Source organism: Equus quagga, chromosome 2 (genome assembly GCF_021613505.1).
Source record: "Equus quagga isolate Etosha38 chromosome 2, UCLA_HA_Equagga_1.0, whole genome shotgun sequence".
Taxonomy (NCBI): Eukaryota; Metazoa; Chordata; class Mammalia; order Perissodactyla; family Equidae; genus Equus; species Equus quagga.
In genome coordinates this window covers 39,306,052-39,328,754 of record NC_060268.1, presented here as the reverse complement: position 1 = coordinate 39,328,754, position 22,703 = coordinate 39,306,052, and the positions used below count along the sequence as shown (strand labels likewise).

The following is a 22,703-nucleotide window of genomic DNA, read 5'->3' as shown; positions in this document are numbered from 1 at the left end:
AACAGAAATCCTCTAAACTCCCAGGAACAGAAGGGGTGAGGCCAACCTTGATGGGGAGGGTCCTAGAACCAGAGAGCCGAGCCACCTGCAGCTCTCTGAAGGCTGCTCAGGCAGGTGGGGATGAAGCCCTAGCCCAAGGCCACCCACTATGACAGCCCTGGCCACAGGGAGCTGCTCCAGAGGTCAGACCTCTCGTCTGCTCTCAGATGCTCAGCCCTCCTCCCCTGAGGCTGGCCTGCCTCAGGCTGGGGCCTGGCTGCAGGGGTTTCCCCAGCTCTGTCCCAACCCTGCCCTCTGCCCTCATCCTCAGGGGAACTAGCTCCCTGTCACAGCTCCTGGGTCTTGTCTCCCCTCCTCGCTGCATCTGCAGCCTTGACACCCCAGCTCTGGAAGTGGTGCTCCACCTGTGGCTGCTGGAGCCCCGCCAGAGGTTTCAGGAGATGCTGATTGACTCAGCCTCTTGGGGAAGAGGCGAAGGGGCTGGGCTGAGGGAGTGACCTGAGGGTGGAGCCCCAATCTGTTTATAGAAGCGTTGGCTCCCTGAAGGCTGCCAGATTCCTGGTCAGTCCCATCCAATTGGAATAGTCGCTGTCAGCCAGCTAGGGAGCTGGCATCTTGGCAGGGGCTAGAGGGGAGCCGGAAGGGTTGCCATGGAGAGACTGACACCCAGGGAACCACTTGGCCATCCTCACCAGGTAACAGTGTGTCCGAGTCCGTGGACATCACTCAGGGGCGGGCCTGGGGCCAGGGTGCCTTCCAAGAAGCTTCACACAGCTGAAACTGAGGTGATTTTGGCCACTGGGGAGGGCCTGGCCTCAGACCTGGGGTCTCTACCTAGGCAGAGGCCAAGGGTGGGAGGCAGAGGCTGACAGAGTCTGTGCTTGGGGATGGGGAGTGGCTGGGATGGATGATCAGCATCCATAGAAGACCAGAGCCTCCCCTGTCCACCATGAGTGACCAGGCGGCAGTCCCCTGAAAGCCCCTCCCCTCCTCCCTGCAAAGGCTCCCGTGCCACATCAGCTGCTGTGTGTCACAGAAGAGACCCCACCAGGCCCACAGCCCACCTCTGCAGGCAGCGGACTTCCTGGAACTGGCTGGAGCCCCGGGACCACACTGTGTGTCCCAGGAGCTCTGCCAGCCCAAATCCCCATCCACTGCCCATTATGTACTGGGCCCAGGAGCCATGAGGCTGTGACCAGGCCAGGGAGGCCTGCAAACTGCTCTCCCCACCCCTGCCAAGTGCTTCCCCTCAGCCCAGATTTCTCATCCTCTACCAGAGACCAAGGCCAGAAGGACTGACTCCCCAGGTCTCCGCTGGTGCCCCAGACAGTGGCCATGAAGGGGGCAAAGTGTGCCAAGCTCACTGTCCTGAGGCATTTGCCTCATTCACAGACCTTGCCAGGCTGCTGGAGCCTTGGTGCTGAGACCCAGGCCTGAACTCTAGACTGGTGCTCCTGGAGAGGACTTGCTTAGGACAGGCCAGATACCAGGGAACCCTGGGGAAGACAGGGGACCCTCCACTGAAGGACAACACCTGCTGCCGCAGCCCATGTTAGCCTGAGTCTGGAGGACCCTCCCCAATGTGGACATCAGTAGAAATGCCCTGTTGGGGGTCTGGGAGGAACCCAAGGCTGCAGAAGCAGGGTGGTGGAGGGGCTGGACGGCCCTGGCTCCATCTCCTCCTCCCATCAGGAGCCCTGAGCCTCAGAGCCCAGCTGTGGAGGTTTCTGGAATGTTCCCCTTAGTCCTATCTCCCTAGAGAAGGCTGGGCATCCTTCTCCTTCCACCCTCTGCTCAGCCTAGACCCAGCCTAGGGGCAAAACTGAAGCCCAAAGTTCATTGACCCTGGGAGCCTGAATCCGCCCACACATCTGGAAGCACCTTGCTTCCAGCTAATGTTCCTGGGACGGAGTCCCTGAGACCGGGCCCTTGACCCCCAGCCTTCAAGTTGGCTGCTGGGGCAGGTGAGCTTTGCCCAGCCTCTTTCCTGCTGGAATGGAAGTCTGGAGCCTGACCCCGCAGCAAGAGCTTGGCTGGCAGGGCAGGCCAGGCATCCAGGACCGGCTCTGGGACATGCCTGCTGTGTGGTCCAGGAACACCAGCTCAGCCTGACTCAGGAGGTGCAGGGCCTGAGACTATGCTTGCAGCTTCCACCACCTTCTCTCCAACCTCCCCTCACTACCCCACCATGGTTCAATGGGTGCCAGCAGGGGAAAACGTGGCCTGCTCATTTTTCTCTTCCTGCTGAAGACCCCACGGTCACAGATACTCTGGACCCAAGTCAGGGGACTCCAGCTCCCTCAAACTCCTTGGGCCACATGCCAAGTGACAGGCAGGGGCCAGCACTGAGCCTCTCCAGAGGGAGGAGGATGGAGGAAGCCCCAGAGTCCCCACACAGGGGGAGAGCTGATGGCTAAGACTCTCAGCAGGAAGGCACTCCCAGGAGCCTGCAGGAAGCCAACAGGAATGACAAAGACACTCAGCATGAAGCCACAGGAGAGGGAGGATGAAGAAACCCAGGGGAGAAGCGCAGGAATGGGGCACTCGTCTGGAGTGGCTTTGCTGTGGTCCATTGTCCTTTAAGTTTCTCCATGGCAAGTGGAGATCTGGTCCCGTGGACACTGAGCTGGCCTCTAGCAGACGGCACCTGTGCAGAGCAGAGCCAGGGTCCAGGCAGGAGCCATGGAAGTGGCACTGGTTGCGGAAGAGTGCAAAGCAGGAAGAAGCTTTGGTCTTATCACGCCATCTCCCAACCATGGGATGCTGAATGTCCACCTTGCAAGGACCACACTTGCAGATCACAGGGGCTTATTATAATAAACCTGTGCAGGGTGCCCAAGAAAAGTGACACAGCCAGGCCTCAGGAAGAACAGAAACCCAAACATCCCCCTGGATCCCTGCAGTGCCACGGACCTCAGCAGTAGGGGTTTGAGCATACCCCTTAGTGCTCTGTCCCCTGCAGGACCCAGCCCCCTCTACCTGCCCTCTGCTTTTCCTCCTGCCACCTACTTCTGCTCGTCTTCTCTGCCCCTCTGAGCTTCTGCCCACCCAGTCTCTTCTTCCTCCCCACTGGGCTTGTCTGTGGTCTGATGTGGCTTCACCAGCATTTTAATACACAATGACCTTCACCCTCTGTTCACAGTAATGGCCTGATGCTCTTGGAGTTCCCTAATTCACACTCAAGAGTGGGTGAATACCTGTGGCCATCACAGACCCCTGGGCTCCCCGGGGTTCAGCCTCCCTGGAGTCACATGCTTACTTCCTATCCAGAGAGCTGGGGGGATGCTGGGCATCAGGGTCACATGCTTCACCCCAGGGCTGCCCTCCCTGCGAGCACTGGGGGTGGCAGACCCCAAACTGACATGCCCAGTGTGGTGGTCACTCCTCGGCCCTCAGTTCCCTTCTTTCTCCACTACACCGTGCAGTCTTGTCCCTGAAGGGGCGAGGCCCCAAAATTCCACTCCCCGAGGGGTCTGCCACTCCCTGACTGCTGCAGCCTGGGACCATGCCCCAAGGACAGTGGTGGGCGAAGGGTGTTTGACCCCAGAACACCTGGCAATGAGATGTCACTGAGCATCTCCAGAGAAGCCCCTGCACAGATTGGTGGGGCTTGTGAATGAGCAGGAGGGACTCAGGAGTCGGCTATTTCTCTCCAGGGGGAGGCCTCTGCCTGCTGGCGGCTCACCGTGAAGGTCCTGGAGGCGCGGAGCCTGGGCTGGGCTGACCTGTGTGAGTACCGTTTCCTGGGCTCCAGGGGTGTAGGGACGACTGTGTCCTATGGGAAAGGCCTAGAAAAGTGCGTTGGAGCTGGGCTGGACTGTCCACGGTGGCCACCAGGGTCTCAGTAGGAACCTGGCGAGGCCCCTGAAGAGGGATATGAGAAATTCTCTCTCTTGACACTTCTCTTGATGTTGGCAGTGAGCGAGGCAGACCCCTATGTGATCCTACAGCTGCCAACCGCACCTGGAACGAAGTTTAGGACCAAAACAGTCACCAACTCCAGTCATCCCATATGGAACGAGAGCTTCAGTTTCCTAATCCAGAGTCAGGTCAAGGTAAAGGCAAGGGTACCCCCAGCTGCTCACCCGAGGACAGGCCGTACCCTCCACAGGGAGGGTTCTTGGCGTGTACCTTCCCCCAGGGCTCAGTCGGAGAAAGGGATGGGGAGGAGGGTGTCTCCATGCCCCAGCCTGGATGTGCTGTGTTGGAGAGAAGGTGTAAACCTATCAAGTGGCTGTGGGCCTGATGTCCAACAAGCTGCTGGTCCTCTCCAAGCCCATCTGTGCAATGGAGATAGTAAGAATCCCCTCCTGATTGGGTGGTTGTGAGGTTAAACGAGATAACGCACGGAGGACTCTGAAGACAGTGCCTGTACCGGTACCTTAGGGACCCAGCAAAGCAGGGCTGGAAAACTCTTTGAAAGAATTCTATTTTTTTATAAAAACAAACATTAGCAGTGAGAAATCAGGACCTTGCTGGATTTCCTTTTACTACTTTTAAATTTTACCGTTATTTTTATTTTGAAGTACAAGGCATGGACGCATAATCATCTTTTCTAGTCCTGACCACCAAGTAAGGGTTCAGTGGTGTGAGCTACAGCTGCAAGTAAGTAATGTGCTAAGTTGCTGTTCTCGGGCCCCTAGAATGTTCTGGAGCTGAGCATCTATGACGAGGACTCAGTCACAGAGGATGACACCTGCTTCAAGGTTCTCTATGACGTCTCAGAAGTCCTCCCTGGCCAGCTGCTCCGGAAGACCTTCTCCCTGTGTCCCCAGGTGGGTGGGGAGTCCCCGTGGGCCCCACCTTTCTGGGCTCCAGGCTGGGCAAGTTGCAGTTTCTCCCATCTGTTGGGACGCTGCTGGGTTAAACTTATTCACGGAAGATGGAAACCCCTCCCAGAGATATTTACATTTTAATAGGAAAGGAGAAGGCTTAAGTTGACTGCTACAGACTGAACCACTCAGTAGAGGAATTTTAGTCCTCTATGGGAGGAAGGTATGGGGTGGTGGAGAACTTCCTAAGGTCCCTCAAAACACAGCTCAGGGTAACTAACCCTTTGGGCAGTCCGGGGCTCTGTCACTCCTGCTCACTGCCTCTGATCCTCCTCTGATGCTTCTGTGGTGCCCAAGGCCTGCTATAGGAAGATTTCTGTGCTCTCTCTCTCCAGGTTGTGAAGGGTGGGGTCAGAGGAAGGCAGAGTTCTGGGGTTGGGTCCCCCTCAAGAGGAAGATGAAATGGGCCCTGGGCATCCTCACGCCTCCCTTGGCTTGTGCTCCTCGTCTCCCGCTTCAGCGTTGCAGGGGAGAGAGACCTATTCTCTGCGGACTCAGTGGCTGTGGGTGACTTGGGTAGGGAGCCCGTCTTTCCCTAAGCCTCAATGTCCTCCTCTGTAAAACGGGAAGAATTTTAATGCGTGCTTCCCTAGAGACTGCTTGAGATGACCAGCCAACGCAGGTAAAAGAACTGTGTCCACCAGAAAGACATCCGTAAATGGTGACCACTTGCTCATCTTTGATTGCAGGGGCAGGAGGAGCTGGATGTGGAGTTCCTGATGGAAGAAACGTGAGTGATATCCCACAGCCCAGAAAGCGTCTCATGACCCGGCTTTGTTCAGGGAAATGTCTTTGACCCACATCTTCCTGTTGGTAAATGCAGCCGAGGTTTGCTGCTCTCATCTCCCCAGCTCTGCCCATCTGGGTCGGGGGATCCCCTTACAGAAATGAGGAGAGGAAGGTCAGCGTTTTCTCTGTTCCTCTCTCTCCCTCTCCCTCCTTACCTTTCACTCTTCAGAAGCATCTCCCCTCACCCTGGATTGTTTCCAGGACTTAGAGTCCGTCAGCTTCACCCAGGGAGCCCTACGTGGGCTGTGAGGGGGCAGGGCAGTGCCGGAAGCATTTGCCTTTGCAAAGCCAGACTCTGGATGGTTTGATTTTTCCAGGTCAGACCGCCCAGAAAGGCTCATCACCAACAACGTCCTTGTGGTAACCACCTTCCCCGGGCCTGTGAGGGGGAGCTGAGGGGGTGGGGGGCCCCAGAGCAGACACTGGGGTCGGGGTGGGGCAGGGCAGCTGCCTGGGGGCTGGGCCAACGCAAGAGCAAGGCTTTGCAGTGAGACCGGCCCTGGCCCCCCAGCCTGGTGGTCACCTGGGTCTGTGGTCAGGAGCTGCAGGGCTTGGAGGGGTCTGGGGCTGAAAGGAACATGGAGAGAGGGGAGGCTGAGGCTCAGGTGAGAGGAGGTTCTGGCCTGAGGCTGGATGGCTGAGAGGGCGTGGGGGGAATTTTCGGTGCTCCTGACGGTGTTGAGTCACATGTGATCAACTCGTAGTTCTTAGCCCTGGAAGGCGGTGAGAAAGCCATGCAGGCCCAGGTCTGGTTCAGGCGTTAATACTGAGGCTCAGAGGGAGTCTCCAGTGTGGAGGGCTTCCAATCTGGGAGCTTTGGGTTAGGGTCAGGGGGTCAATCAGCTCCTACTCTGGACCGTGGAGAGTCCTGGTCAGCTCTCCTTAAACACAGCAAGCTCATGAAGCTGCAGGGGACAGGAATAGGCACCAGGTGGCAAGAGATGCTTTAGAAACTTTCCACTCAGAGTCAAGTCCCGAACAGCAATGCAGGCCTGACCTGGGAGCAGGGCCTGGCCTAACGTGGGGTGAGTAAGGCACCTAGAGCCCCAAACTGAAGGAGGCATCCACCCTCAGGGTCGGACCAGTGCCTGTTTGACGGGCTAGCGTTACTTTTTCAAAGACACCTTAAAATAGAGTTATACCTACGGCAGCTGCCTCTTAGGTGATGGAATCCAGCGGTGTGTTGTTAAACTCAGCAATTCCACGGGAGAGTTAGTAGCAGGAGTGCAGCGGGCTTCAGGCATATCGGCTGGCACCCTTTGCAGAGAGAACGCAGCAGGCTCACGTGGCAAGTCCGTTAAGTGGAGGACAGTCAGGAGATATTCTAGTTGCTAGAAGTTTAAGTGTTTCTCCAATGCCTTGTGCCCTCATCCTGTGGACCAATGGTGTGCGTACTACTGTTTGGGAGCAGTTGTAGTAGAATGCATCCTGCAGGTTGAAGCCCCAGGGAAACAGAGAAGAAAGAACTGTGCCTGAAGGCTGGGGCCTTTCGGAGAGTCCAGAAAGTTTGGCAAATCGAGGAGAGCTGGGGAGTAGGGTAGATGGGCTCTCCGGGCTGCTCCCAGACATCTGCCTTAGCAGCTGCAGTGGATCAAAGGTGGGGTGGGGGGTTTCTGCATCCAGCCCCACTCTGGACCCCGCTTCTTGTTCTGTGTGTGGTGGATTTGGAACAGCCGGGCTCAGAGGGCGAGGCTGAGGGAAACTCAGCTTCCCCTGGAGAGCTGCTGGCCCATGATGTGGTCTGCCCCAGGCCCGGGAGCTATCATGCCTGGATGTCCGTCTGGACAGCACAAGGAGCACGGCTCTTGTCGCAGGTGAGACCTGCTCAGAACCAGGTCTGGCCTCCGCCTGGAAGATGGGGGACAGACGAGGGCAGCAGGGAAACCTGTGCAGGGCACAGCTCGCCTCTTCCTTCTGGCCCACACAACACAAGGGCAACAGGTCTCCTCTGGGCAGGAGGGTCCCCCTGACCCTGGGGAGAGCATGTCAAGGCAGTGGGAGTCCCATGGAGGTTGGGGGGCCCGGCAGGCTGGGGAGGGCCCTTTCCAGAATCCTGTTTGCCACGGTCCAGCCACCTGCCTCCACCACGTCTGGGCAGTACTGCTGGTTTCCCGGGTCCTTACTGGGGTTCCAGGCTCTTATTCCCCTTGTTCCCCTTGTGTTAACCTGCCCGCTCTCTCTCTAGATCAGGATAAGCTGGAGCTGGAGCTGGTGCTGAAGGGGTCATATGAGGACACACAGACGGCTGCTCTGGACACAGCCTCTGCCTTCTGCTTCCACTACATGGCGGCTCAAGAGGCAGAGCTGAGCGGGCGCCTGAGGGTGGGTGTCAGCTCTGGACCTCTCCCGCCAACCCCAGGCTGGGCAAACTCCAGCTCCTGCGGGCCCCTCCCTGGCCCTCCCCCTGCCAAGGCCCGGTCCCTGTGGCCTTGTCAGTCTCCCCCAGTTTGGCACTGTGCCCTTGGCAGATAGGGAGGACCACCGGGCACCTGGGGTGGGCATAGGGGGGCTGCTCTACCATGCAGGTCTTTGTCTGAACCTTCCAGTGGCTCCTCCAGTGATGCTCTTAGAAGAAAATCCCCTGGGTGTGCCCGGAAGGCCCTGCCCGGCCCAGCCCCTGCCACCTCTGCCACCTCATTTTGTCCCATGCTCCCCTGCCTTCATGATGCTCCAGGCATCCTGGTCTCTCCATGCTTTTCCAACATGCCAACTGCTCTCCCCATCCTCTCTGGCTCCTTCCAACACTGCCTGCTCCCCTTCCTCCTCCTTTTTTAGATCTCAGCTCAGACGGCATCTCTTCAGAGGGGCCCTCCTTGACCCTCCATCCTCAATCAACCCCACATACCCACCCTCAGTTACTCTATCATATCACACCGCTTACTTCTTTTCCAACCCTTTCTAACTAACTTAATAAAATCTGTTCACTACCAGTTTCTTTATAAATTCATACACACGAGTCAGTGAGAACCATAAATACTAGCTATTACTACCCTAAATAAATATTAACTATTTTTGTAATTAATAATAATAATTGTAAATATTGTAATTATTTTTGTATTATCAGAGAGGGACTGTGTCTGTCTGGATCACTGTCTAGATACTCAGTAATGATTTGTTGAATAAACGAAAAAATGTATATTTCCCTCCAGAGCTCGGAAAGCAATGGCTGGAACTCAGACAGCTCAGCAGGGCACCTCACAGTGCCCCTGAGGTCCTTGGCTGTGGGGAAGGAGGTGACCATTGACCTTCCTGCTACAAATGTAAGTGGCCTCAACTGGATGGGAAGTGCCAGTGAGGATAAAGATGGGGGAGCCCAAGGCCTGTAGGGGCACCCACATTCCCCTTGGGGTTTACAACATTCCGAGCAGGGCTCTTGCTTTGATTTCAGGTCCCAGGAGTGAGGCTGCAGCTCAAGACTGAGGACTGGTAAGGGACACTCCGATCTGTGGAAGGCCGTGAGGGGTGGGCAGGAGGCAGGGGAGCGCTGTGGAAAGGGTGGTCCTTGGGGTTGGGAGCGGGGAGGTAATTTGGCAGCTGCTGAGCGATGCAGGTGCCCCCTGACCCTTGGATCCTCCACCACTCCAGCCCCAAGGAGGTGGCCGTGCACCTGAGCTTCGACCTGTGTGCGGAGGAGAAAGCCTTCCTGAGCAGGAGGAAGCGGGTGGCGGCCAGGGCCCTGAAGCAGGCCCTGCAGCTGGAAGGGGACCTGCAGGAGCACGAGGTCTGGGAGCACAGGGGATGTGGCGCAGACACCTTGGCCTGGACTCAAGGGAGCGCCTGCTTCTTCTGCCCTCTCCAGACACTCCAGCCAGCTGAGGCTGGGCAGGGAGCATGTGGGGGAGATGTGGGGCATGCTGAGCTCTGGGGTTCAAACGCCCTTTGGGGCTCTGTCCAGGGCCGAGAGCTGTCACTTCCTGGGGAGGGGCTGGACACTAGCTCTAACCCTGACTCCATCAGGCCCTGACCACGAGGTCCCTTCCCTGGAGGCAGGAGGCAGCTCCATCCTTGTCCTTGTTAGACCAGCCTGTGTCTGTGTGTGATCCAGGTCCCCGTCGTGGGCATCATGGCCACAGGAGGAGGCGCTCGGGCCATGACCTCTCTCTATGGCCACCTGTTGGCCTTGCAGAAGCTGGGCCTCCTGGACTGCGTGACCTACTTTGGGGGCGTCTCGGGCTCTACATGGTGAGGGCCCTGGGGACTGGAAGAGCAGAGATGAGCAGGCCCCAGATGGGAGTGGAGTGGAGGCTAGAGGGACCCTCTATATGGGGAAGCCAAGTGGCTGTGAGCAGTATGGTCTCATGGGAGTCAAGTGGCTTTCTGAGAAGGGAGGAAATACACATGCAGAGGTCCTGCCACGAGCCAGGCCTTGCCAATGTCCACTCCACGCTGCTAGAGAGGTGCAGGGTAGCTGCTTCAGAAGGAGCTGGTTTGAGTCTCTGCAACACCACTACTGGCTGGGTGGGTGACCTTGAGCAACTTATTTCCTCTGATTCTCAGTTGACTCATCACCAAAATGGGGGCAATAATAGCACATACTCCACAGGATGGGAGTGGGACAGCCCAAGTAAAACACTTAACATATCTAACTCGTCCAGGCACTCCAAATTGGTAGCTTGTTTTTCTTTAATTATTACCTCATTTAATCCTCACAACACTCTCTAGGGTGGTGACTCCTATGGCTCCTATAGTATAGATGAGGAAATTGAGGTCAAGAGATGCAATTTTACCTAAAGACAATCTGGCCTCCCTACACCCCACCCTGTCTGTGATGAGGTGAGACTTTTCACTGTTAGAGATTCATTCCTTTGAGTCTTATTGAAATGTGACTTTTAGGAGTAAAAGAGGAATAAACTCCTCAGAGGAGTTTAGGTGACAGTTGTTGACAAACAGAGTCTTAAAGGGCTTCAGGACAGACCTATGAAAACTGGACTAGGGTCTGGAGCTGAGCTGGACAGTACAGTAGCCACTAGCCACATGTGGTTGTGGACCACTTGAAATATGGCTAGAGCAAATTGAGATGTGTTATAAATAAAAAATACACAGTGAATTTTGAAGACTAAGTTTGAAAAAAATTAATTTGTTAATTTTTTATATTGATTACATGTTGAAATGATAATTTTCGGGTATATTGAATTAAATGAAATATATTATTAAAATTGTTTTACTGATCTCTTTTGACTTTTTAAAAATGCGGTTACTAGGAAATTTTAAATGACATACGTGGCTCACACTATATTTATACCGGACAGTGCTGATCTGGAAGGCGAGGAAGCCCTGAGACACATTTTCCAGCTAGGAGGAGCCCTGTTGGAAGTCAGAGGGAGGGAAGTAAGAGTTGCAGCGACCCGTGCTGGGCCTCGGCCTCCTGCTGCACGGTCCCTTTTTTCTCCCAGGACAATGGCCCACCTCTACGGGGACCCTGAGTGGTCGCAGAGAGACCTTGAGGGACCCATCAGACACGCCCGAGAGCACCTGGCCAAGAGCAAGCTGGACGCCTTCTCCCCAGAGCGCCTGGAGAGCTACCGGCGGGAGCTGGAGCTCCGGGCGGAGCAGGGCCACCCCGTGACCTTCGTGGACCTGTGGGCTCTGGCGCTGGAGGCCATGCTGCACGGCCAGGTAGGAGGCCCGTGCGGGGCGGGGCGCGTGCTCGGGTGGGGCTGGCGCGCGCGCGCCTTTCCTGCCAGGGTGGGAGAGACTGCGACCTGGTTCAAGGCTGTGGGAACTCCAGTGTTTCAGTGTTTGCCCAACTTGGAGATGCCGCCTTTTTGAGTCAGGCTATTCTTCGGTTAATTGCCGTCAAACAGAATTGCTGGATCTCCCGAGAGCTAGGGACCAGTCAATGCCAAAGTCAGTAAAGTAAACAAAGCTTTTGCGGTGTGTTTGAGTCAGTGAGATTGCTCCAACAGCTTTTATTTCAGTTATACTGCGTTATGAAATGTATTCTTCTTCTTAATCTTCATGGTAGTGTTAAAAGCACAGACTCTGGAGCCAGATTCCCTGGGTTCTAATCCCAGGGCCTCTTATCAGCTCTGTGTCCTCAAGCAAGTTACTTAACCTTTCTGTGCCTCAGTTTTCTCATCTGTACAATGGGAATGAGAATAGTACTTAGCTCATAAGGTTGTTGTGAGTACTCAGTGGTCCCTTGGTATAGAGTAAGCATGAAGTGTTAGCTGTTATATTTCTTTACTATTGTGCAAACAGCATCAAGACAAAACTGAACATATGCATTTTTTATATATTGCTTCCTTAAGGAAAGTTTAGTAAGTTAACTGCTAAATCTCAGATGAACTGATCAAATTATTAAAATCAGTGATTGTTTCACTGTTGTTTTACTGCACAGAGCTATCTGAACAAAGTTTCTTTTAAAGCATTTGAAAGGACTAAAACTCAAAAAGTTTCTTTAATATGCATAACAAAAAAGTAAACTATCAAATAAATTAGCAGAGGAAGGATTCTTATCTTTCTTTTCAGAACTTTGACCAAGAATGCTTATCATGTAAACTAACCAAAAATGAATTTGCTTTGAATTTTTTTCTTTACATTTTCTTGCGGGCAAGCACAATGCTACTTGGAAATCACCAACCATTCGTATTTTTTATTTTTTCGTTTAAAAATATTTGTTGTAAAAATCTTAATATTTGTTATTAAATTTTTACTATGCTTCAGACCTAAGAAAGTGCATAAAGCATAGAGAATAATGTAATGAGTATGCATGATCTCACCAACCAGCCTAGGAATTGAAATGTTACAGAAAGGGCTGAAGCCCCCTGGGGACCCCTCCGCAGCCCCATTTCCTTCCCACCCCCAGAGGTAACCACCATCCTGAATTTAGGTTTATCATCACATGCCTATCTGCAATCTGTACACTTTATTATGTTACATAATACATAACATAACTACATAACATGTATTTTATATACCTTTATTATATACACCTTTATTACATAGACTTTAGTAAAAATATATATTCTTAAGAAAAATATAATATTTGCACGAATGGTTTTTATAAGTCTCCTCGTGCACATGTGTAAGAGATTCTCTAAGCCTTGAGGATGTCTGCCTACCGGTGGAATTGTTAGGCCGTTGGGTAAGTGTGCCTTCCACTTTCCCAGCTGTTATCAAATTGTTCTCCAGAAGGCTCGTATGAATTCGCACTCTCACCACCAGTGTCTCGTCGTTTCTTTTCCTCTACATGCTCTTTAGGCTTTTCAATTTTTGTTCATTTTATAGGCGTAAAATGAAATTTTATTGTAGTTTTCCATTTCCTTGATTTTTAGTGTGACATCATATTTGCAAGTTTGTCACTGCAACTTCCTCTTCTACGGATTACCTACTCAAATCCTTCTCCATTTTTCTATTTAATTCTTCTTTTTTATATTTTGTGGCAATTTTTTGTATATGCTAGATATTGTCTTTATCAGTTCTAATAGATTTTGATGCATAATTTTAATATTATCCAGTGTATCATTTTTTTCCTTTACAGTTTGTGCTTTTAGTGTCTTCCTTAAGAAATCTTTCCCTCCCCCAAAGTTATGAGATCTTCCTATATATTCTTTTTTAAAAAAATATTTATTTATTTATTTATTTTGAGGACGATTAGCCCTGAACTAACATCTGTTGCCAATCCTCCTCTTTTTGCTGAGGAAAACTGGCCCTGAGCTAACATCCATGCCCATCTTCCTCTACTTTATACATGGGATGCCTACTACAGCATGGCTTGCCAAGTGGTGCCATGTCGGCACCCGGGATGCGAACCAGGGAACCCTGGACCGCTAAAGTGGAACATAACCACTGCGCCACCAGGCTGGCCCCCTATATATTCTTATAAAAGTTTTAAAGATTTGGTTTTCAGAATTAGGCCTTTAATCCACCCTGAATTTATCGGCAGGTCTTATGTGTATGGGAATCCAGTTTTATTACTTTCCCATATGGATAGCAAACTTTCCCAATATCACTTATTGATTTTTTTTTTCTCTACTGATCTGATTCTGCTTCTGTCGTGTGTCAGCTTTCATATATTCACGGGACTCTTCCTGAGTTCTATTCCATTCTAATGGGGCTGGTTCTCCATCCGTGTGCCAGTATCGCAGTGGCTGAGTTACTCTACCTTTGTAATAAACCTTGGTATCTGACAGGGCAAACGTACCCCCATCCGCCACCTGGCTTCTTCTCGGAATCACCTTGGCTACCTTTGGCCCTTTCTTCTTCTGTACACATAAGAGAATCAGCTACGCAAGTTTCATGATAAATGTTGTTGGGATTTTTATAGAAATGGCTTTGAATTTATCAAACCAATGTAATTACTTGAAATATTTTTATTTTCTTAATATAGTTTGTGTATTCTTTGGATCTACTGTTTAAGTTTATGTTCGGTTTTGAGAGTGTTGTGTTTTATTAACTGACTGTTCTGCCTGGTGGCAGCATCTGGTTACTATGAGTGGGAGAAGCTGGTTTTGATGGTTCACTTTATGAGATACTAGAAAATGCAGTTTGATCCGAGACTAGAAAGAAGACTTTAATTGCCGTTTGATCCTCCAGTAATGACTTAATGCATGGTTTTATGGACAAGGTTTATAGTCATTTTTAAAAAGTCAAACTTAATTAGTTTTTTGTTGTTCACAAGAATAAAAAATCTTGTAAAATTATTGAACAACAGAATGTTCTTTTTTTTTTTAAAGATTGGCACCTGAGCTAACAACTGTTGCCAATCTTCTTTTTGTTTTTCCTACTTTTTCTCCCCAAATCCCCCCAGTACATAGTTGTATATTTTAGTTGTGGGTCCTTCTAGTTGTGGCATGTGGGACGCCACCTCAGTGTGGCCTGACTAGTGGTGTCCGCGCCCGGGATCTGAACTGGTAAAACCCTGGGCCGCTGAAGCGGAGCGTCCCAACTTAACCACTCGGCCACGGGGCCCGCCCCAACAATCTATTCTTAAAATAGCACCCTTGTGGTTTTAAAACTTTTGTCGCCATATGAAAGCTTTTCAAATATTGTTTCTTTTTTTCTGGGTTATCATGTTTTATGTCTTAAAGCCAGCATTCATTGTATGCTTTTTAAAATAATTCTTTATTCAGAAAAATTTCATGTTGGTTTCAAATTTTACCTATCGTCTCTATCCCATGCTAATCTACAGTACCAAAAGTCAGTTTAAAGTGTCGGAAAATACAACTCCATTCATAACGAACCTCAGTTTCATTCATATTAAATATTATTAGAGAAATATTATACCCTGAACTTTACTCAGAACATGGTTAGTCTACATACTTCTACACTGTCGCTTTGGTTTTGGTGAAAACCCACCCGTAAAATGCACCTGTTACGATCAGTGCTTCTCAAACCATCTCTTTGAAACGTTTTTCTTTAATCTTTTGCTGGCACGTACTCAGCTGCTTGGGAGCGGCTCACCCTTCCTCAAGGAGAAACTCACAGTTTTTCTCTTCTCTTTTCCTGACTTAAGAAGGTCTTAAGTGTTTTTCTTCAACTCTGGACAAAAGGTTTTGCACACACGCTTTAGTCCCACCCCATACAATGCCCAGACCACATCAACATGTTGCCACGCTCCCACCCTTCAGGTGGGACCCGCGAGTCGTCAGAGTGGTGTTCTGCAGAGTTGGGGGTCCTCGTTTGGAAACGGGGGGGCTAGAGCCGGACAGGCCTGTGGTGACTTACTGGTAGCTAGTCAAAGGAAGAGGAAGACTGGGAGCTGTCTCAGTAGATGGGGGGGTGCTGGCCCTTTTCCAAACCTTTCCCCAGGGCAGAAATTGTACATCTGTAGTAAAAGGACACATTTTCCCTCAATGTACATGTCAAAAGAGCAGGCAAACAGGATTCCTAAAGAAAAATTGCAGGTATTAATCAGGCCCCCTCTCACTCAACAAGTACATACATTCACACCCATAGGACTGACTTGTAGATACGACGAATCGTCCTGCCAGCGGACTCGAGACTTAGTTGGGGATTTCCCTTTGGATTTCCTGTAACTCAAGTCATATTGGGTATCACTGAAGAGCTGGGGAAGTGATGACTGTGGTTGACACATGAGTGCTCTTATCTCGTGACAGAGGGCTGCCAGGAGGGAAGAGGAGGTTCCCCGTGGGTGTGGACGGGGACTCCTCACTGCTGGGCTAGAATCCTGGGACGCACACCTGGCTGATCATCGGAAACACCTGAGGAGATTTTTAAAAAGGCAAATTCCTAAGTGGCTCCTGCAGATTCTCAGAAGAGCCCCCTGATCAGTATATTTAACACGCTGTCTAAGTAAATCCGATGATAAGGGCTGACTTGGTAGGTTGGGAACTCCCAAGGTCCAGCTGCTGAGTGAGGTGCCTTCCAGCTCAGAGAGCCTAGGAGAGGGATGCACGTTCGTGGCACACGTACGGCTCCATCAGAAACAGCCCAGGGCCTGTGGCGGCAGAGCCCTCCCAAGGTGAGGCTCCATGCAGCCACCACCATTCACCTTACTGTCGCTTGAGATGAACCCTATTTGCATCTTTGGTCCAGGACAGAAGGAGAACTTTCTGTGCCCCTAGAACTCGGTGAGGCTTGGTAGAGGGGTGAGGGGCTCACCTCCCCAAAAGGCAAGCCACAGTCCTGGCCATCAAAGGCAGGGCCTGGAATTTTATTGAAGAGAAAATTAGAAACAGAAGGCAAGAATGAACACTGGGGTAAACTTCACACTGTGCAAAGCAGGAAAGAAGTGGTTGCGGAGGGGAGGCAAGGATGTCAGGAAAGCATTGGGAGGGGCTGAAACTTGAACTGCATTAAGGTGAACCCAGAAGGGGTGGCCCATCCCCTGGCAGAGCTTACAATGTATACTAAATGGGGATTCCTGTGTCCTTTCGGGAAAGCAATGAGTGTGTGTGCATGCGCATGTGGATGGGTATGTGTGTTGTGCCTTTGTGTCTATGTGTCAGGGTCCACCCTTTAACCCATAAAGTTGGGGCCGCTGGAACCACAGAATGCAGGGGTGGGGTGTCACTGTTGACATTGTGGTGCTTGTAAATGGTACTCTATGAAGATATGCAGTGCACAACCTGCATGGCCCTACATGGCGACCCTGCATATGGGGCTGGTCAGAACCTGGGGGTGGGAGTGGGAACTGAATGTGTGTACCCACGTACGACACCCGAATCCTGATGGGGGAGCTGCCTCCTCACCCCCAGCCTGTGCCCCTGCCCCACTCCTGTCCTGGTGGAGTTGCTTCCTCCATGGTGCTCCCAACCTCACTTAGGCCCTCATGCCCCCACCCTAGGTGATGGATCAGAAGCTGTCAGGACAGAGAGCTGCACTGGAGCGGGGCCAAAACCCCCTGCCCCTCTACTTGAGCCTCAATGTCAAAGAGAACAATCTGGGGACCTTCGACTTCAAGGGTACAGTCCTCAGTTCTGTCCACTTCACCCTCCAATACATACACACACAGCATACACAAACACTTCCTCTGCGCCCTGTGAGTCTCCAGAGAATTCAAACAGAAAACTCCTGCACAGATCGCCTGTGCAGCCACCTGGAAGGGTGGTGGTTCTGAGGGCTGATGAGCCAGCCAGTGGAGCTCGCTGTCCTGGAGGGGAGTGGGTAGGCGTCGGGGCTGGTGGGGGGGTTGTGGTCAAGGGGCTGGGTGGGGGAGTGGTCAGCCCAGGGGTCAGCCAGGCAGGGAGGAGGCTGTGGCCTGCTGGGGGGCAGTACCTTTGGCCTTTGTCAGAGGCGGGCTCCCCCCAGCCCGCTCTCCTCCCATCCCTGCCTCTGCCTCCTCTCTCAGAGTGGGTTGAGTTCTCCCCCTATGAGGTCGGGTTCCTGAAGTACGGTGCCTTCGTCCCCTCCGAGCTCTTTGGCTCTGAATTCTTCATGGGGCGGCTGATGAGGAGACTCCCTGAGTCCCGGATCTGCTTTCTGGAAGGTGAGGGTGGTCACTTTGAAGACCCTGGACAGTCTCGGGCCGGGCCTGTCTGACTGGACGTGACTCCTGTACTCGGGTCTGGCAGAGCCCCCGGGTAAGGGCCAAGGTTGAGCTGGGGAAGCCCCACTGGGGCAGCCTGCTCCCCGCTCCCATTTTCCATCCGCACCTAAGGGTGGGGGACCACTGACTTCCAGGCGATGGGAGCAGGGTGCTGAGGCCTGAGGCTGACCTCTCATGGGGATTTGGCCTCCAGGTATCTGGAGCAACATTTTCTCCCTGAACTTGCTGGATGCCTGGTATGACCTCACCAGCTCTGGTGACGACTGGAGACAGCATATCAAGGACAAGATCAGGGACCTAGGTAGGAAAGGGACACAGTGAGGGGAGCCGAGGATGAGGCCACTTCCCCTTCAGATGCTGCAGGGGCTGGGGCCTGTGGGCTGTCAGAAGAGAGGCATGGCCAGGCATTTACAGGCCCCTCACTGGACCAATGTCTGTTTCTCTGGGCCCAGAGGAGCCCTCTGCCTCCTCAAGGACCTCCTCAAGGCCAGAGACCTCTTGGCTGCAGCCTGGAACAGCACTGGCCCAGGCGTTTAAGGGCTTCCTGACCAACAGGCCGCTCCACCAGCACAGCTCCAACTTCCTCCGGGGCCTCCAGCTGCACCAGGACTACTGTGGCCAGAAAGCCTTCTCCACCTGGGCGGGTAAGGACCACTGCCATGTGTCCTCAGGTAACAAGGTTGGGCTCCCAGGTGGAGATGGACCATGGCTGGGACTGGCAGAGGCCTGGGGTGGGGGGAGTCACAGCATCCACTTCTGGGATGTGGCCTGGAGACGGTCTTGGGAAGGGCTGGGGTGGCATGTGCGCTCAGAGGGTGACACCAGAGGCAAGAAGGGGACATGGAGGCAAATGTGATATGAAGGGGGCGAATGGATGATCTGTGGCAGAGGGGCTGCCCCTGACCATAGCTGTCTCCCTTGTCAGACTGCCAGCGAGACTCCACCCCTGGCCAACTGACCCCATGGGAGCGCCAGCTCTGCCTCGTGGATGCCGGCTTCTTTCTCAACACCAGCTGTCCCGCCATGCTCCGGCCAGGCCGCAGGCTGGACCTCATACTCTCCTTTGACTACTCCCTATCCTTGCCCTTTGAGGTGCCAGACCCTCTGCCTGGCCAGGCTAAGCTCCTGAGCAGCAGGACCCCTGAGCCACTGGCCCAGACCTCCTTGGTTCCCAAGGGGAGGGGGGTTGACAGGCTCTGACCCACAGGCTCCTGCCAGCGTCCCTGGTTGGGAAGGGCTGTGGAGGTGCTGGGGCCCTGGGCTGCCAGGCAGGGGGAACAGCTGGACAGAGCCGAGAGGAGACCCTGTCCTGTCCACATCCATCCCCCCGGGGCCTCCCTGGGGACCCTGGGGGGCGGTGGGTAGGGCCATGATATAGAAGTGGGTCCCCTACTAGCGCCCTCTAGGCTGTGGGATTTGAAAACCCAGCAACAGCAATCCTAAGTGGAGGCAGGGTGCTAGGTCTGTACTGCATCTACAGATTTTAACCAAACAACATAGTAGACTGCCAGGATCTTTCACCTCCTTCCGAGGTACCATGTAGCTTAACTGGGCCACGAACAGGACAGAACCAGGTTGTCTTGACACTGAACAGTCAGTCTGGGCTGGAGCCGTCCTAGCATCTTCTTGAGCGCTGACCTGGGATGACCAGGAACTAGCTGGTTCTCTCTGGGCCGCCCTCTGCCCCCCCAGGTGCTGCAGCACACAGAGCTGTACTGCCGGGGCCAGGGGCTGCCGTTCCCCCACGTGGAGCCCAGCCCTCAGGACCAGCACCAGCCCAGGGAGTGCCACCTCTTCTCGGACCCCACCTGCCCTGATGCCCCTGTCCTCCTGCACTTCCCGCTTGTCAATGCCTCCTTCAAGGACCACTTGGCCCCTGGTGAGGCAGCCCCTCCCTCTCTAACAGCCTGGCAGCCTGGCCCCTCCCCAGTTCCCCTGTGGTCAGCGGAGGGGGAGAGTCTCAGGCTGGTCCGATCTAGTTTTGGCCTGAAGGCCCACATCCCCACAGGGGCCCTCTGTGAAGTCGCTGTGCTGCTGTCCTCTTTGCTATGACCCAGGCTTGTTGGGGCTCTCCCTTCCCTAGTCCCCCTAACTACACCTGGGCTCCTCTGCTCTCCTGCCCTATGGGGTGGTGTGTGGGAATTCCTGCATCCGGAGGCCCTCCCGCATTGTCCCTGTCTGCAGCCATCTCCACCACTGCTCAGGCACCAAGCTGTTGGAGGACTTCATAAAGGCCAGGACAGAGAGACCCCAGTCCCTCTCTCTCTGACTCCCCTCAACCTACCTGGGTTTTCAGTGGGCCTCTCTATCATCCTGCCCCAGCCCAGGCTGGGGTCCTTTCTTAGGGAGCTGGGCCTCTACTCCGGGGCCCCCAGAATCTAAACCCTCATCACGTTCCTTCCAATCCTCATCTTCCACCAACTGGCCAGACTTCTATTTCCTTTTGGTGGGAAAACCTAATTTCTGCCTTTGTGCATTATTCCTGGCTTTCCAGTTCCCGCCATACTTCCAAACCTTCCAGCTTTACTCTTAACATGCTCAGCCCACATCTTGGAATTCTCTTTCTCTCTCAACAAAGACTGGTTCTTGCAAAGCAAAAGCCTTTTGGTTTTCAGACTCTTGTTTCCATCCTGGGTTTTTAAGTATCCATTCACTAACCTAATTGACTTTGCTGTTCTGGCTGTTTCCACCTTACCCCCAAAGGTGACAGATATGGGGTTGCGTGAGTAGTGGAAGAAGGGTAATGCTGCAAGGAAATGTGGGGAGCAAATCCTTCCTATCTCAAATAGCATCCTAGTATCCACATTTATATTCTGGGCAAAGGACACAGAGGGCTGGGAGAGAAGCAGGGAGCCCCTTCTGTGGGGAGCAGCCCAACCCCGTGCCCAGCTGTGGAGGCCTATGGGTCCTGCTCCTCACCCCCTCACTCCCCTGGGCAGGTGTCCAGCGCAGTCCTGCACAGCTCCCGGCCGGCCAGGTGGACCTCACTGGGGCTACCTCACCCTATTCCCTGTTCAACATGACCTACAAGGAGGAAGACTTTGACCGCCTGCTGCAGCTCAGTGACTACAACGTACGGAACAGCCAGGGTGCCATCCTGCAGGCCTTGAGGACCGCTCTGAAGCACCGGGCCCTGGGGGCCAGGCCTCCAGGGGCGCAGACTTGAGGCTGCTCAGGGGCCCCAGGATCCTGAGGGCCACACTCGGACCCTCTCAGGGCTGGGGGCTTAACCCAGCCACAGCTGGGCACGGCCACAGCCATTGCTGGGCGGGAGTCCCCTGGCTCTCCCAGGCCTGGGCCACCCCTGCAGCTGGTCTCACTGCCCAGAGGGGCTGTGTCCCACCCACACTTCTCCCTCACCTTCGTAGCTGGTTTGAGAGGAGCCAAAAATAAACTCCTCACCAGGCTGGTGTGTAGAACAGCTGGTCTGACCAGACGAACGTTCACACGTAATGATTGTCATGTTTGAGCAGAATGGATTTGGGGCACAAGCTGGAGGTGTCAGACCAGGAGTGGGGACAGGTAGGGCAGGGGATGGCCTGACTGAGGGGTGGCTCCAGCGATCAGGAGTCACAGTCTGTCCTGAGAGTCATCTCTTCCTCTCCCTCCTCTTTCTTCTTCTTTTTTTTTTTCTCTTGAGCAGACAAACCAGTTTACTCATACAAGAAAAAGTCCATTTAGATTGTTTTGCAAAACAAGTGGAACTTAACTAGGACCACTTCTTGTAAATGCCTCTAAACATCATAAACAAAACTCAAACTGTTCCCCAAAATTGATATGAGGTGACCACTTTTAACCAATTCCCTATCACTAATAAAACTGTAAAGTTACAACCAATCACTGTGAAGAGTGGACAGCCGCTGCCTCCTCACTGAGTGAGCTGCCCTATGACAATATACCTCTGAGCCTCGTTCCATATTCTGACGTAAGAATGGCAATACCTGCTTTCTTTTGTTTGCTGTTAGCTTGGAGTATGGTCTCCCATCCCTTCACTCTGAGCCCATGTTTGTCTTTAGAGCTGAGATGTGTTTCCTGGAGGCAGCATATTGTTGAGTCTCGTTTTTTATCCATCCAACTACTCTGAGTCTTTTGACTGGAGAATTTGATCCATTTATATTTAGAGTGATTATTGATATATGAGGGCTTAATGCTGCCATTTTATCTCTTGTTTTATGATTGTTCCATACAATGGAAATTGTTTCTTTTTCCTTGTATTTCTGTCCGGCATTTCAATTTGATGGTTTTCTGTGATGGTTTTATTAGTTTTCTATTTGTTTATGATTTGTGGCTCTGCTCTGATTTTTTGTTTCATGGTTACCATGAGGTTTATATAAAATATTTCATAGATGAGATAGGCCATTTTCTCATAGCTTCTTATCTCCATGAGCCTAAGCAGCTTCCATCCCTTCCCTCTGCCCCTTCTATGTTTTTGTGGTCAGAAATTATTCTTTTTGGTCTTGTGAGTTTGTGACTAAATTGAAGTGTTCACAGTTATTTTTGATGCTTTCCTTCCCTTTATCTTTTACGTTATAAGTGTTTGCTAACCTGTTCTGATAGAGTGCTGCAGTTTTCTGGTTCTGTTTGTCTGTTTATCTCCTTGCTCAAAGCTTTGTAAACCTTTGCCTTTTAGTTTCAGGTAGAAAGGCTCCCTCCATCGTTTCTTGTAAGGCAGGTCTCATGGCAATGGACTCCCTCAGCTTTTGTTTATCTGGGAAAGCTTTTATTTCTCCATCATATCTGAAGGATAATTTTGCTGGATAGAGTATTCTTGGCTGATAGTTTTGTCTTTGAATGTTTTGAATATATTATTCCACTCTCTTCTAGCCTGTAGAGTTTCTGCTGAGAAATCCACTGAAAGCCTGATGGGGCTTCCTTTATAGGTTATTTTCTTCTGCCTTGCTGCCCTTAATATTTTTTCTTTGTCATTGACTATTGCCAGTTTTAATATTATATGCCTTGGAGAGGGTCTTTTTGCACTGATGTAATTAGGAGTTCTTTTGGCTTCATGTATTTGTATGTCCAGTTCCTTCCACAGTTGTGGGAAATTCTCAGCTATTATTTCTTTGAACAAACTCTCTGCTCCTTTCTCCATCTCGTCTCCCTCTGGGATGCCTATAATCCTTATGTTA

The 22,703-nt window shown here is 52.3% G+C and overlaps 1 protein-coding gene across 1 annotated transcript; it reads left to right on the top strand.

Annotated features, from left to right (window-relative positions):
* Nucleotides 1-621: 621 nt before the first annotated feature.
* PLA2G4D (phospholipase A2 group IVD) lies at nt 622-20,834 on the top strand. Its single transcript, XM_046649905.1, has 20 exons — nt 622-695; nt 3,657-3,729; nt 3,919-4,055; nt 4,644-4,775; nt 5,522-5,562; nt 5,939-5,981; nt 7,372-7,435; nt 7,807-7,943; nt 8,771-8,881; nt 9,010-9,047; nt 9,207-9,342; nt 9,667-9,803; nt 11,015-11,237; nt 16,873-16,990; nt 17,377-17,514; nt 17,768-17,875; nt 18,027-18,218; nt 18,500-18,666; nt 19,267-19,453; nt 20,514-20,834. Exons 1-20 carry the CDS (start codon nt 651-653, stop codon nt 20,738-20,740), a joined length of 2,454 nt encoding a protein of 817 aa, XP_046505861.1. The 5' UTR covers nt 622-650; the 3' UTR covers nt 20,741-20,834.
* The last annotated feature ends 1,869 nt before the right edge of the window (nt 20,835-22,703 follow it).

Coding starts and splice junctions, on each gene's coding strand:
- PLA2G4D (XM_046649905.1), top strand. CDS start 651: ATGGAGAGACTGACACCCAGGGAACCACTTGGCCATCCTCACCAG. Junction 4,776..5,521: donor CCTTCTCCCTGTGTCCCCAG/GTGGGTGGGGAG, acceptor CTTTGATTGCAG/GGGCAGGAGGAGCTGGATGT. Junction 9,048..9,206: donor CAGCTCAAGACTGAGGACTG/GTAAGGGACACT, acceptor CCACCACTCCAG/CCCCAAGGAGGTGGCCGTGC.